Source organism: Schistocerca americana, chromosome 2 (assembly GCF_021461395.2).
Source record: "Schistocerca americana isolate TAMUIC-IGC-003095 chromosome 2, iqSchAmer2.1, whole genome shotgun sequence".
NCBI lineage: Eukaryota > Metazoa > Arthropoda > Insecta > Orthoptera > Acrididae > Schistocerca > Schistocerca americana.
The window spans coordinates 607,468,162-607,483,752 of NC_060120.1; the positions used below are offsets into that span (position 1 = coordinate 607,468,162).

The window sequence follows — 15,591 nt, forward strand, 5'->3', positions numbered from 1 at the left end:
CCATGTTACACTGCACAAAATGTAGCAACATGCTAGTGTGTGTTACACAGTTGTAGATCTTGATTTCACATGTCAGAGTAAAGATGTGTATTATTGAACAGACTGCCTTTAATTACTGCGTTGTTTTTATTCACAGTAAAGTAATTTTTTTATACTCTAAGCCTTAGTCTTTCATTTTGTATTTCTCTTCAACCTTAGCCCACAAACATTTGCAGAAACATGGATGGCTCACTTTTTTCAGCAATTTAGTTGAGATGCCTTATGGTTGACAGCCGCATATAAGAGGGTGAAATATTTGATACGCTATTCCTAATTTTGGTAGAGGTAATAAATAGATTAAAACACACATTTCCACTGAGCTAGTGCTGCAACATGACTTGCAGTGCCATAATAAAAATTGTGTAGTTGCTATTTCATTTTTGCAATGTGTAGCTGGAGTCACCCCAAATGAATACTGCTCAAAAAATCTTTCATACAACATCCAGTGCTGACTGTAAGTGCTGACTTGTTTCCCCATTACCCACTAAATGATTTTTAAAGCAGAAATTTACTTCCCTGTTTGATAGAGCAACCCCAAATTAGTCTAGTGCATGAAGAATAACCAGTACTACATCAGTGACCGAGCAGCATTGCGGCATGGCAGTAGTAGACAGCATGAATGGGAGGGGGGGGGGGGGGGGAGGGGGTGCTGTCACTGTTGTGGGGTACTGGTTATTCTTCATGTCTTACCGTCTCTCTTAATACATTTTGGTAAAACAAAGATCACACTAGACTAATCTATGAATGGGAACATAAATTCCACTTTAAAAATAATTTTGTTTGCAATGGCAAACAAACAGATGCTTTCCATCAACACTGGTCATCACATAAAAGTTGTGAAGAGCAGAATTTGTTCCAGCTAATGTCATTTACACATTGCAAAAACAAAATTACAAACATCTTCCAAAAGATCAGAGAAAAATGTGTCTTATGACTCGTAGCAGGTATACACAGGAGAGGAGGAGGAGAAGGGGAGGGGGGAGGGAGAGACAGGGGGGGGGGGGGAGGGGACAGAGTCAGAGAGAGAGAGAGAGAGTTAGCTCTAAGGATGGACATTGCATTACATTGTCCAGAAGCTTAAAGATGATTTAAATCTTGTACATCAGTGGTTGCTTTTACTCTTTCCGTTGTTTAAAATGCCCAAAACAATGGTCATAAAATTAAGAACCAATAATGTGAAATGAATGGCAAAGTTGCGATGTTATCACATCAAAAAACACTAACTTCATTCCATTTATCATTTGAATTAAGCATTAATGATTCATTTTTTTAGAGATGACAATCTTGAAAACACACTATGTTAACTATTTGTAAGGAAAATAAGCAAAGAAAAATGTTTGAGATAATTTTGAGAAACCATAGTATATTTGGAAAGGTTCTAACAAAGGAAGTACTGAAGATTTATTCTAGAGTTACGTCATTACGCCCATTCTTGCTTAACTTGACAATATAAACAAGGTCTTTCAGAATCTGCCAGAATGAATAGAGAGAATATAATAAATTCAAATTAACAAAGGTAAGCTGTCTGGTACTTACTTCGAGTGGACAGAGCAAATTAAATAGCCATTAAAAGTACACAAAGTACCTTTTAATGAATGTACACTAATGCCTTTCATCTTTTGCAGATAATTAATAAAAGCTTGACATGAATCAACATCTTAGATAACAATAAGATAATGTTCTTCCCTAATAATAATAATAGCACCCATCAATCAATGAACATAAGGTCATTAATTATAAATGTGCTTATTTACGTCCCCCCCCCCCCCCCCCCCCGTCCCCCCCCCTCTCTCTCTCTCTCTCTCTCTCTCACACACACACACACACACACACAAAATACCAAACAACAAAAATGATAAATGTTTTGAATTTATATAATAATTTACCTTCAGAGATTGTATCTCCTCTACTAATTCTTTCTTGTTTTTTTCCGAAGCTTGCAGTTGCTTTTGAACTTTCATTACTTCAAGAGATATTTCTCTTTCTTTATCTGGAATATAAATACGAAAAGGATTTATGAGCAGGAAAGCAAAGATTTTATAGTCATATGTGAATTATTACCATTTCTTCAGTAATACTTATAAAACATATGTACCTTTTAGTATCAGAAGAACTAAAAGATTACATCCAACCAAAACTAACCAAAATTAGTATGAAAATAGAAAATTCTAGATAGAAGGGGGACAGTGATATGCTTTATCTATTAGAATTGTCAGAAAGATGAAGGAGCAGCAGACAATTAATGCATATACAGCACATAACGGTACAAAGGCTACACTTTTTTTCTAACTCTCTCTTTTTGCTTGCCAACAAATGAAAAATTACCACTATAATGAAAGATCAACAATTGAAACCTTTTACATTTTATCCTACAATAACTTGTATTAGTGTGGGTGGTAACAATTTATCATCTTGAGTTATCCCATATTCAGGACTATTTTTCACTGGCCACTTAATCAATTGAAATAAATCATTCTCCACTAAATATGCAACCATGTAATTTTACACTGCAGTCAGCATCCTACCACATTGTCTTTCCGTGTATTGATAGGTGGCATTTCTTATATTCAATGGCAGAAATGTCACCAACAAAAATGTGTGCAGCACTTTCATCTCATGCATTACTTTCTATCATTGTTAGAATCAAGAGTGAGAAATTTGATTCTAATTTGCTACTGTTACAGTTTCAAGACAGTGAACAATGATGGCAATTCAAATGAGACGGAAGACCTATGCACTTCACATTCAAGAAGAGAATACTGAAAGTCTTCTTTAATTATTTTAGCTCCAGCTGCAAAAGATTACTGACTCATCACAGGTTCAACTGTCATATGAGTTTGATATACCCTCACCTGACTGATTACCACCCTATGCTTTGTTGACTGAATCTTTGTATTGGGATTTTGAAAGCTAGAAGACAGAAATGTTTTGCAGTACTTCCAATTCTTTCTGCATGCTGAGTCAGGGAATATCTTCATTGAAGGTGCTAACCCCGACACTCAAATCAACATATTTCCACTTCTGAACAGGGATGGATGGGCAGCAATACATGAAGTAACAGATATTTTTCTATCATTAGTAATTTTTCCAAGCATAGTGAAGTTAACAGCAATTGCATTTCTAATGCAATAAAATCAAAATTTATAAGCCAAACAATAGTGCCAATCCCTAAATGCACAAATGCTGGGCCATATTTCATACACCCAGGACAACTTTTTATGTAGAGATTGTCCTGAGATAAAGGTATTTTTCATGACAGTTGTATATCTGTTACTATGCAAAGGCAGATTTTGCTGTATACAGTATGTACTGCTAAAAATATCCCAATCTTGTTCCAGGTATTTCATATTATGCAAGCCAAAAGTTGATATGTAACATTTATCAGTATGTTCACTGGGAAGAGCACTAAGATTGATGAAGAGTACAGATATCTCCATATGTCTTCACAGGTTGTAATAATGCTACTAAAAATCTTTTTTGAGAAAGGATACTGTCATACAGATGAAAAATTTTACATTTTTTGAACAGCAAATAGATATTTTGATAATTAGCAACAGACATTTATGGTACTGGCAAGCTGAACAGGAAAGGCATGCAATCAGAAACAAAGAACAAGGATTTAGGTACCATTGCACTGCCAAGCTCTGTACCTAATGCTGACATACTGGCAGGTGAGTATTATGAAATAGCAAGTAGTTTTTGACTACAAGAATGATATGGATAGACTAGATCTTGCAGATCAGCACATAACACACTACCATCCACCTGGGAGGAGAGGAAAGCATTTACAGCACAGATGAAACAAGAGAGACTAGTATCAGGAAGTAAATGACGCAGTTTACGATCTCTGACAGTTGGGCATTCAGGTAAAGTACTAACTTCTCTTTGTATTTCACGAAGACTCTTTCCCCAGCTCATACTGCCTACAGAAAGGAAACAATATTCAACAAGACAGCACATAATGTGCACCCATGTGTGTGATGCAAATGGGGAAAAGTGGTAAAAGAGCTGCTCCAATGTGATGACTTCCATGTTCACCTCCATGTTTCCATGTTCAGCACAAGCTTCTACATAAATTATTTCTCATGAATACTGCCCTCATTTGTACTAAGAACCATATTTCACACACACACACACACACACACACACACACACACACACACACACACAAATGATGTTCTTTTATTTTATTTGGCCTTAGTAGTATAACACTATTTAGCCATGGATAGGTGCAATAACTATGATACAAGAGTATCTGCTACACGGCATTTTAGTAAACACAGACAGTTTAGAAAATACACATCACTAGTAATCGATTCTGTAGGAAAAATGGCATCAGACTGTTTTTAAATATCTTTGGTCAAATTTTCATATCACTCCTTAGAATGAATCTTGAAAGACATCAAAGCACTGCATGATTCATTGCTTATTAGTAGGCTAATTATATTTAAAAGGAATAGAATCCCAAGATGTCCCAGGTCAGAGAAAAACTTTTCTCTATGTTGATCATACTTTTGGTAAGCAAATATCACATGATTAACATCCCCACAAATGATGTTTTTCCACAAAATTGTGTAGCAATTTATTTTTCAATAGCAGATGACTAAGGTAAACAAAAATTTCCTTCCTTGTTTGTTCCCATTTCCTGCAAAATTTAGTCATGATATTCTCACATTTGTATTTATCCATCTTTCTTTCTTGAACTGGCTTATTATTTTCATATTTCATAGATCTATCAATTAATAAAATAATTTTTATCCTGACACTATCTATCTTTGCTATACTAAAAATTCCTCATCCTACTTACAAGGGAACCTCCCCATCGCACCCCCCTCACATTTAGTTATAAGATGGCACAGTGGATAGGCCTTCAAAAACTGAACACAGATCAATCGAGAAAACAGGAAGAAGTTGTGTGGAACTATGAAAAAATAAGCAAAATATACAAACTGAATAGCCCATGCTCAAGATTGGCAACATCAAGGAAAGTGAGAACTCAGGAGCGCCGTGGTCCTGTGGGTAGCGTGAGCAGCTGCGGAACGGAAGGTCCTGGGTTCAAATCTTCCCTCGAGTGAAAATTTTACTTTCTTTATTTTCGCAAAGTTATGATCTGTCCGTTTGTTCATTGACGTCTCTGTTCACTGTAATAAGTTTAGTGTCTGTGTTTTGCGACCGCACCGCAGTACTGTGCGATTAGTATACGAAAGGACGTGCCTCTTCAATGGGAACCGAAAACATTTGATCGCAAGGTCATAGGTCAACCTATTCCTCCACAGGAAAACACGTTTGATATATTCTATACGACACTGGTGACGGCATGTGCGTCACATGACAGGAATATGTTGTCGACCCACCTAACTTATACACTTCGCAAATAGGTAAAAAGATTCTTCTACTTTGCCTGATTTAGGTTTTCTTGTGGATGTGATAGTCACTCCCAAAAAAGTGATGAAAACATAAGAGTTTGTCATGTAAACCGGAAATAAAAAATTAAAATTCTCACTCGAGGGAAGGCTTGAACCAAGGACCTCTCGCTCCGCAGCTGCTCACGCAAACCACGGGACCACGGCGCTTCTCTGTTCACATTTACCTTGATATTGCCTATCTTGCAAATGGACTACTCAGTTTGTATATTTTGCTTATTTTTTCATAGTTCCACACAACTTCTTCCTGTTTTCTCGAACGATCTGTGTTCAGTTTTTCAAGGCCTATCCACTGTGCCAAATTATAACTAAATCTGAGGGGCGTGCGATGGGGAGGTTCCCTTGTTAGAAGCTGTTTATGGTAAATGTACATTTTCTGAAACACATTTTATTTTATCGCTATTTCTTAGGAATCAGTTAATCCATTAGAAGAGTGTCAAAACTCAAAAGTCATACACAGAAATGACATCTGCCACAACTGAGTAAATGACATCTGCCACAACTGAGTATCTATCACATGAGCAAGAGACTAGCCCCGAGACACAAACAGACAAACACATTACCATTCATGTCAAAACATGTTATACTTCTGTTGCTTCTTATGTGTCCAGTGAAAATGTGGCTATACTTTTAGAGAATAATTTATAATGCATCTCTCCTGAGAAACATGTATACAAGGGGAAAGTCATCTAATAAGTAACCCGATTGTGTCACATGCTGGTTTGCACAGTTGAGAATCTTGTAATGGCATCCTTACCACCAAAATCTGCCACTTTCCTCATAAGTTTTGATCACTTTAATTTTTCTGTAATACACTGCAAACATTGAGGCAATAGTTCTAAGTGGTACTGATATGACTGTGCACTCATAATTTTGGCCAAAAGACCTTCTTTTAAAATAGACAACATGTACGCATATACAAAAGCACATCTCATACACAAATGACCATTGTCTCTGGCCACCTCGGCCTTGGTCTTTTGGACAAAAACTCATTTGTTTAGCAGTATTTTTGTTGTGCCTGTCTGCTACTCAATATCTCCATTATTAGGTGAGTGCCAATCTATCCCTTTCATAATACTGTCACTACTCCATCCTGGATTTTCTATTATACTCATAATTTTGCAGGGTATAAGTGACTGTTGGTTTCATTTTCTATTCTTATTTGGCATTCCAGTTCATAGAGTGTGTGTACTATTTTCATTTATTTATTTATCCATACATACACAACATAAATGGTATGGTTGTTGACAACACATAAATGTGCACAAGCACAGACATATAAGTAGGTACATACATGATCTGCTTTACTGTTTGTAAAGCATATTTCCAAATTCTATTGGACATATTGTAAAATGTCTCTTAATGACAGCAGTTTAGCATTATTGTCAAAATAATTTGGATGTTATTTCAGGTAACCCTTGGCAGAATAGAAATATTTTTCTGATAGATAATTCTGCAGATTGCTGAAGGTCTGTACTTCAATTTCGTCTTTGAGCACTTGTTGTATAATTCTATTCTGTTATGTAGCAAGTTATTTAGGGTGTTTGTTTTGTTTTTCCACCTGAGAGGTAAATATTGGCTGAATCTGGTTCCATCTGCATGCAGCGTCCTGTTTGTTGGGTTCTAATCAATATCTTTGTTTATGTAGAGCAGGGTTTGCAAAATACTTTCACATGGAACAGTCATGATTTCCACCGGTTTAAACAACTCAAGAAAATATGTCCTGAAGCTACTTTTCATATAGTCCTATCCTGTAGCTTAAAAACTGTTTGTATATTCTGTTTATTTATTCCCCAGAAGGTTACAACATAATTAATTATTGAATGGACATATGCGAAGTATACTGTAGTAATGTGTCGTCTACCACATACTGGTGTTACTATTCAAAGAGCCTCGCTTTCCGAGTACAGTAATATGCTTAGACCACTTTAGCTGTGAGCCAACATGCATCCCTAGGAGTTTTGTTTTTGATGCACATTCTACAACTTCATGCCTCACTTTTCTGGTTATGCAGAAACTAATAATATTGTTTTTAACAGGTACGGGGTAGTACATACCTTTCTGAAAACGTTCAAGCACAGCCTGCAAATTTCGTAAAGCAGCTTCCTGTTTCTGAACTTTGTCCTCAGCGGTAGATAACAACAAGAATGCTTCTTCCTTTTGCTGTACTAGTGTTTGATTTTGGTTCTGCAGTGCTTCCACTTGCTGGTTCACCAGAATGCTGCACAGAGTAAACTAACATATTAACATAATTTGTTGTTATGATGAAACAACATTAAAATGAATGCAGAACATAAAGTTTGGTGGCAAAATATTATGTATTCGCAAAATAACACTCTGCAATGGTACTAAAAAGGTCTGAAAGCAGAAAGGCTAGTAAATACCATGGTGTAAAACTTGAATAATTATTAAAGTGGAACAAATTATCACAAATTGTTTTAGATGGGTTTAAGAGAAAGATATTACATTACTTAAGTTAATTACTGAAAAAATAGTCAATTCAGTATTATAGGTTGCATGTTTGTCACAGTGTAAATAAGGCTACCACTAAACTTTCATTATACTGTGCTAAGTTTCAGAGTGTGTGTGTGTGTGTGTGTGTGTGTGTGTGTGTTTCTACATTATGTGATCAAAAGTATACGGACATCCACAAAAAACATACGTTTTTCACTGTGATGCCACCTACTGCCAGGTACTCCATATCAGCAACCTCAGTAGTCGTTGGACATCGTGCGAGAGAACAATGGCGTGCACCATGGAACTCATGGACTTCAAACGTGGTCAAGTGATTGTGTGTCACTTGTGTCATATGTATGTACTTGACCTAAACATCCATATCTACATCTACATCTACATGATTACTCTGCAATTCACGTTTAAGTGCTTGGCAGAGGGTTCATCGAACCAGAATCATACTATCTCCCTACCATTCCACTCCCGAACAGCGCGCGGGAAAAACAAACACCTAAAACCTTCTGTTCGAGCTCTGATTTCTCTTATTTTATTTTGATGATCATTCCTACCTATTTAGGTTGGGCTCAACAAAATATTTTCACACTCGGAAGAGAAAGTTGGTGACTGAAATTTCGTAAATAGCTCTCGACGCGACGAAAAACGTCTTTGCTTTAATGACTTCCATCCCAACTCGCGTATCATACCTGCCACACTCTTTCCTCTATTACGTGATAATACAAAATGAGCTGCCCTTTTTTGCACCCTTTCGACGTCCTCCGTCAATCCCACCTGGTAAGGATCCCACACCGCACAGCAATATTCTAACAGAGGGCGAATGAGTGTAGTGTAAGCTGTCTCTTTAGTGGACTTGTTGCATCTTCTAAGTGTCCTGCCAATGAAACGCAACCTTTGGCTCGCCTTCCCCACAATATTATCTATGTGGTCTTTCCAACTGAATTTGTTCGTAATTTTTACACCCAGGTACTTAGTTGAATTGACAGCCTTGAGAATTGTACTATTTATCGAGTAATCAAATTCCAACGGATTCCTTTTAGAACTCATGACGATCACCTCACACTTTTCATTATTTAGCGTCAACTGCCACCTGCCACACCATACAGCAATCTTTTCTAAATCGCTTTGCAACTGATACTGGTCTTCGGATGACCTTACTGGACGGTAAATTACAGCATCATCTGCGAACAACCTAAGAGAACTGCTCAGATTGTCACCCAGGTCATTTATATAGATCAGGAACAGCAGAGGTCCCAGGACGCTTCCCTGGGGAACACCTGATATCACTTCAGTTTTACTCGATGATTTGCCGTCTATTACTACGAACTGCGACCTTCCTGACAGGAAATCATGAATCCAGTCGCACAACTGAGACGATACCCCATAGGCCCCAGCTTGATTAGAAGTCGCTCCACTATTTCTGATGTGATAGTGAAGTGGAAATGTGAACTGACATGTACAGCACAAAAGTGTGCAGGCTGACCTCGTCTGTCGGCTGACAAAGACTACCAACAGTTGAAGAGGGCCGTAGTGTGTAATAGACTGACATCTATCCAGACCATCATGCAGGAATTACAAACTACATCAGGATCCACTGCAATTACTATAACAGTTAGGTGGGAGGTGAGAAAACTTGGATTTCATGTTCGAGCAGTTGCTCATAAGCAAAACACCACACCAATAAATGCCAAACGACACTTTGGTTGGTGTAAGGAGCGTAAAAATTGGACGACTGAACAGTGGAAAAATGTTGTGTGGAGTGTCTAATCACGGTACACAATGTGGCAATCCGATGGCAGGGTGTGGGTATGGCAAATGCCTAGTGAATGTCATCTGCCAGCGTGTGTAGTGCCAACAGTAAAATTCGGGCCGTTGCTGTTACGGTGTGGTTGTGTTTTTCATGGAGGGGGCTTGCACCCCTTGTTGTTTTGCATGGCACTATCACAGCACAGGCCTACACTGATGTTTTAAGCACCTTCTTGCTTCTCACTGTTAAAGAGCAATTTGGGAATGGTGATTGCATCTTTCAACATGACCGAGCACCTGGTTCATAATGCACGGCCTGTGGTCAAGTGGTTACATGACAATAACTTGATACCTCTCCTCAGTACAGCACTCCATGAAGAGCAGGCTGCCAATCCCCAAGAAACCTTCCAGCACCTGACTGAACATATGCCTGCAAGAGTGGAAGCAGTCACCAAGGCTAAGGGCGGCCCAACACCATACTGAATTCCAGCATTACCAATGGAGGGCACCACAAACTTTTAAGTTGTTTTCAGCCAGATGACTGATAATTTTGATGACATAGTGTATGTGTGAGGGGTAGGGGAGAGTGGGGTGACAAAGGCACACTTAACTCCATAAGACAGCATATGACACATGTTATCTGCATAAATATATTCTGTTACATGAGGGCACAATTAACTCAACTTTTGTTGTTGTTGTTGTTGTTCTTGGTGGTGGTGGTGGTGGTAGTGGCGACCAACGTAAGCATTAGATACCACAACACAAAGGATAAGTCTTGAAATGTTTGTTAGTAATAATGATAAATAATAGTACCAAAGCAATGGTTTGTGGTTTGTATAAATATATTGTTTCTACTGTGGAAAGAAGAAAATAATTCAAAACAAATAAGCAGGTTAATGTACATTGCGCATACTTCTTGTATCAAAGTTTTTGAGAGTACAACTGCTAAAAATAACTGGGAAAAGACCTGGTCAAAATTAGGCAAATATAAAGAAAATTAAGTTAAGACTTGGACATCACAGATGAATATCAATGAAAGTAAAACAAACATAATGGCATGGAATGAAATTAAATCAGCTGAATTCTACTAAAAAGTGCTGACACTAAAGTTGCTAGCAGATGAATTTTGTCATTTAGGCAATAAAATAACTGATGATGGACTGATGTACGGAGGTTATAAAACACTCTCTGGCAACAGTAAGAAAAGTCCGTCTCTGTAACTGAGCATTCAGTATGGTTCACAGCTTCGCTGGGAGCTTGGCACTGATTCCTTGCGCAGCCAGGGATTTTTTCTTGGCATGAGGACTGGAACATGACGCACTCAGTTTTGTGAGGCCAACTAAAGGGCTACTTGACTGAGTAGTAGTGGTTCTGAGGTAAAGACACCTGACGATGACTGGGAGAGCAGTGTGCTGACGACACACTCCTCCAAATCGTATCCAATGATGCCACTGGCAAAGAATAAAGCAGCAGCTGGTCCATCTAGGACCAGAACTTGAAACTCTACCTTTACCTTAATAGCAAGAAAAGTACTTCTGAAAAATAACAATGTAAGGAAAAGACAGAGTGCTACTTACTGTAAAGATGACATGTTAAGTTGCAGCCAGGCACAGTTAAAAGACACTTACTTATACATTAGCTTTTAGCTACAGCTTTCATTAGAAAGAGAGAGAGAGAGAGAGAGAGAGAGAGAGAGAGAGAGAGAGAGATAGATAGATAGAGAGAGAGAGAGAGAGAGAGAACACATGCATATGCACTCTCACTAGGAATCACACCTCACACCCACACAACTGCCATCTCCTGCATTGGCATTCTGGTCGAAGCTACCAGAGATGGTCAAGTGTGTGAGGTGTGCTAGCATTTGAGTGTGAGTGTGTGTGTGATTTCAAACTGGAGTTTCCATTTTCTGAAGGTATTTATCTGGAGTTTAGCCTTGCAGTGAACTGAAACAGGTAATAAACGGTGAAGAGAAGAATAGCATCCTCTGAAATGTGATACCACAGATGAATGATAAAGATTACACTGGTAGAGCTTAAACAAAACAAGCTAGAACCTTCCCACCTTTCTTGTTGCACTTCTATTCACAACTATTTTTATTTTTTCTCATTCATTTATTTTGACTCTAGTTATCCATATTGAGTATATGTTGCATATGCCCACATCTTTCAAAATATTATTCAGACCAATGTGACACAAATTCATTAATCGGATGATAATTTTCAACTGCTGTTTACAGTAACTGTTTAGTTTTTCTGGATACCATGCTGATTAAATGTAATGAATAACTGAAATCATCACACTCAAAATGATTGTTGCCAGCTGTGCCATAATACCTATATAGTTTGTAAATTTACCACTATGCTTTTGTTGCTATAATTTTTCTGGATCAAATGGGTCAATTTATTAATCAACTAAGCAACTAATTATGAATTTGCACAAATTATCATAATTTCAAATGTGGCAACTTTACTTGTAAATAAGTAATTCACAGCACAGACATGCAAAATAGTTCTGCAACCTTTTGTACTTTACTAACTACTTATTATCAAAATCAAGTCACTGTTGAAACATATAGCTTTTCTAAATTAGTAAATCCTCACCTAACAGTTTTGCAAACAAATTTTATTTTCCAAAACCCTAAAATATCCTTACACCAGTTCATAAGTACTTCTTCCTACCCAAAAAATCTGCAGTCCATTGCTATCCATTACAGTGTTAATGTTGGGTCTGATGGTCTCACAGTAAAGCACATGTCTGGAAGCTGAGAGGTCATGGGATTGAATCCTGGTAGTACCACAGGTTTTTTAGTCTGCATTTTAACCTACCCTTCACCTCTCAGTGATGTGAGGAGTCATAAAAAGTAAACATGATTCAACTTCCACATTAAACTGTAGGTCCTCTTTCTCCAGTTGGGTAACTGGAATAGGTTAGGAACATGCAAGTCGGCGAAGTGGTGTCCAATTGAAAGACTTGTACCAGGCCACTGAGCCACATGAAATTATTATTATCTTTGAGCCTTCCTGCATGCTGGCATTCCGTTTTCAGTCTGGTGCCATTCCAGATGTTCTCCCTGCAGCCTGCTCCAACTAGAAATGTTCTTATGCATTTCCTCTTCGGTCCAGTACACCAGACTGAGTGCTGGTGTTTCATCAGTCCAGTGTACCTGTCAGCACAATGCCATTCCATTCTTGGTCCAGTATGGGACAAGGTATTCCCATTGCAGACCACTCCTTCTAGAAGCATCCAGTGACATTTCATCTCCAGTCTGGTGCACAAGGTGCTCTGTTGGGGTTCATTTCCCATGTTCACAGTCCTTCATTTTGTGGAGTTCTGCTGCTTCCCCATGGCGTTTTCAGCAACTTCAGTACAGGATCCCAGGCTCTACTGAGTTGGTAACCAGTGTCATGATTCATGAGGGTTTCCATCACCTTTATCTCTATAGATTCTTTTGTAACCGTCTTCTAATATCTGGGGTCTGTGCCAGATCCTTGCCTCATCATAGTTCATGGAACGATTGAGTTACAGACGGTGCTCAGCAACGGTTGATTTAGTTGCCTGTCCTAGTTGAGTGTGACTCTGACGTCCACTGTCCTAGTTATTTAGCCAATGTACGACATGCCACATTGGCAAGGTATATTATAGATCCCTATTTTTTGTAACCTGAGGTCATCTTTTACATTTTCCAATAGTCCTCATATTTTTCAAGGTGGACAGCATGCACACTTGACATTATGGTTCCAGAGAACCATGCTGATCTTGGCAGAAATAGTCTGCATGGGGCAGGTACGCCATGGCCTTTGCTCGTCTTGCTCTTCTTTCAGATCCTGTGGTGGAATAGTTGGTTGAAAGGCCAGCTGAATCTGTCTGGTCATGTATCATTCTTGCAGAATACTGATCACAGATGCTCTACTGTACTTCTACTGCCAAACTATCTGGGTCTGACAAGGAGCCTGGGATTCTGCTCTGGAGTTTCTTAAAATGCAGTGAGGGAAGCAGCAAAACTCATCAAAAGAAGGACTAAGGATATGGACATGGGGAACAAATGCCAGACCAAGCACCAGGTGGACTGGACTGGAGATAGAATGCCACATGGTGCTTCTAGTGGAAGTGACCAAAAAGAGAACACACAGAACCATACCAGACCAAAAAGGGGAAGCCAGTGCACAGACATATTCACTGAACCAAAGATGAAACACCAGCACTCAGCTGGGTGCACTGGACTTAAGAAGAATGCATAAAAACATTTCTAGCAGCAGCGGGCAACAGAGGCTACACATGGAATCACAAATGAACTGAAAATGAAATGCCAGTGAGCAGACAGGCACACTGGCCCAAAGAGTGAAAGCCTAAGGACACTGCTAGTGGGAGTGGAGGGCAGATGGAATACCTGGAACTGACCAAGGAGGGGAGATGTGGTAGCCAGGCAGCTTTTACACCTTTTCTTCCACACATGGCAGCCTCCTTAGCAGCAGATGATTGGGATTTGATAGACAGTTTCTCTTTCTCTCTTGCGGAGTGTGCCAAGAAGAATGCTAACATGTAAAGTTTGGCCACCTGAGTAAGAAAGTACAACAGATGGAGGACACTTGTATTGTTATTAAAAAAGTGGCAAGAAGTTTTATGACACAATTTTGAAAGCATTCACAAATCCTAGAAATGTGCCCAGTTTAGCTTTTATCAGTGCAGTGGAGCAAGTAGCCAACACACTCCCATCAAGTGTGGCACAAGAAATTCACCGCGAGGCTTGCAGGGTGCTCACCAAGACAAAGCCTCCAAAATCAAATATCTCAAGCACTGAGGGGCTCGCATTCAAGATGCTCTATGAAGACAAGCATTGTAGTGTTGCCAGTAGACAAAGGGAACTCCACTACTGTTTTTCAGCAGGCTGATTACGATGAGAAAGTGCAGCAACTTCTGGAAGACCCTGCATACAGACTTTTGGAATAATGACCCTATGGACAAAGTGGCCAAGAAGACCAGAGCTCTCTTGAAGGAAATCGGAATGCCAAACAGCTACAATTGAGAGTACCACTTCCAAATATATGATACGGGCTGCCAAACGTACACAAAGAGGGCAAGCCTACCCTGCCCAGTTGTCAGCAACAATGGCACAACAAGGTACGCATCTGCCAAGTACTTCAAGAAACTGCCCTTTCTCATACATGGGGAAGCGTGTTTACCACATCTGAAACTCGTAGTACTTCTTGCAAACATCTCAAGCAACTACATATCGCAGAAACTGATATAACCGTAAGTTTTGATGTGGTACTCCTGTTCAGTATGATTCCATGAGTGTCAGATGCAAACAATATTAGAGGCACAATCGTCTAAGACAGGTGACTATATGAGCCATTGTCAAGTATTGTCAGGAATTCAATTATTCCATAAACTATGATGAAGCAAGGGTTTTGGCATGGACCACAGATGCTGGTGTAAAGTTATGAGAGAGCCTGTAGCTAACAGAAAATCATGTCAATGGATACCAGTTCAGCAGAGCCTGGGATCCTGTGCTGAGAATGTAATGCGGGCAGCAGCACGACTCCACAAAAAGAAGAACTGAGGTGGACATGGTGAATGAACACCAGACAGAGTACCAGGTGTACCAGACCGTAGATGAAACATTGCTCGATGCTTCTAGTAGGAGTGGACCACAAAGGGAACATCTGGAACAGCACTGAACCAAAAATGGAACACCAGCATGTAGACAAGAGTACTGAACTAAGACAAAAGTCAGTGCTCAGACCGAAGAGGCAATGCCTAAGAACATTTATGGTGGGAGTGGGCTGCAGATGGAACACCTAGAACTGCACAGGACAGAAAACAGAATGCTGGCAATCAGACATGCACAACAGACTGGAGGTGGAACACCTCAGGATGCTGCTAGAGGGAGCAGATGGCAGACTGAGCACCTGGA

At 39.2% G+C, this 15,591-nt stretch overlaps 1 protein-coding gene across 2 annotated transcripts in view; it reads right to left on the minus strand.

Moving 5' to 3' along the window:
• LOC124596613 (thyroid receptor-interacting protein 11-like) overlaps window positions 1-15,591 on the minus strand; it is a 477,631-nt gene that overhangs the window by 73,594 nt on the left and 388,446 nt on the right. For both annotated transcript variants that reach the window (XM_047135834.1, XM_047135833.1), the window contains exons 17-18: window positions 7,520-7,683; window positions 1,926-2,029 (exon numbers count right to left, since the gene is read on the minus strand). In XM_047135834.1, coding sequence (XP_046991790.1) covers window positions 1,926-2,029; window positions 7,520-7,683 — 268 coding nt within the window. The remainder of the gene's footprint in view (window positions 1-1,925; window positions 2,030-7,519; window positions 7,684-15,591) is intronic.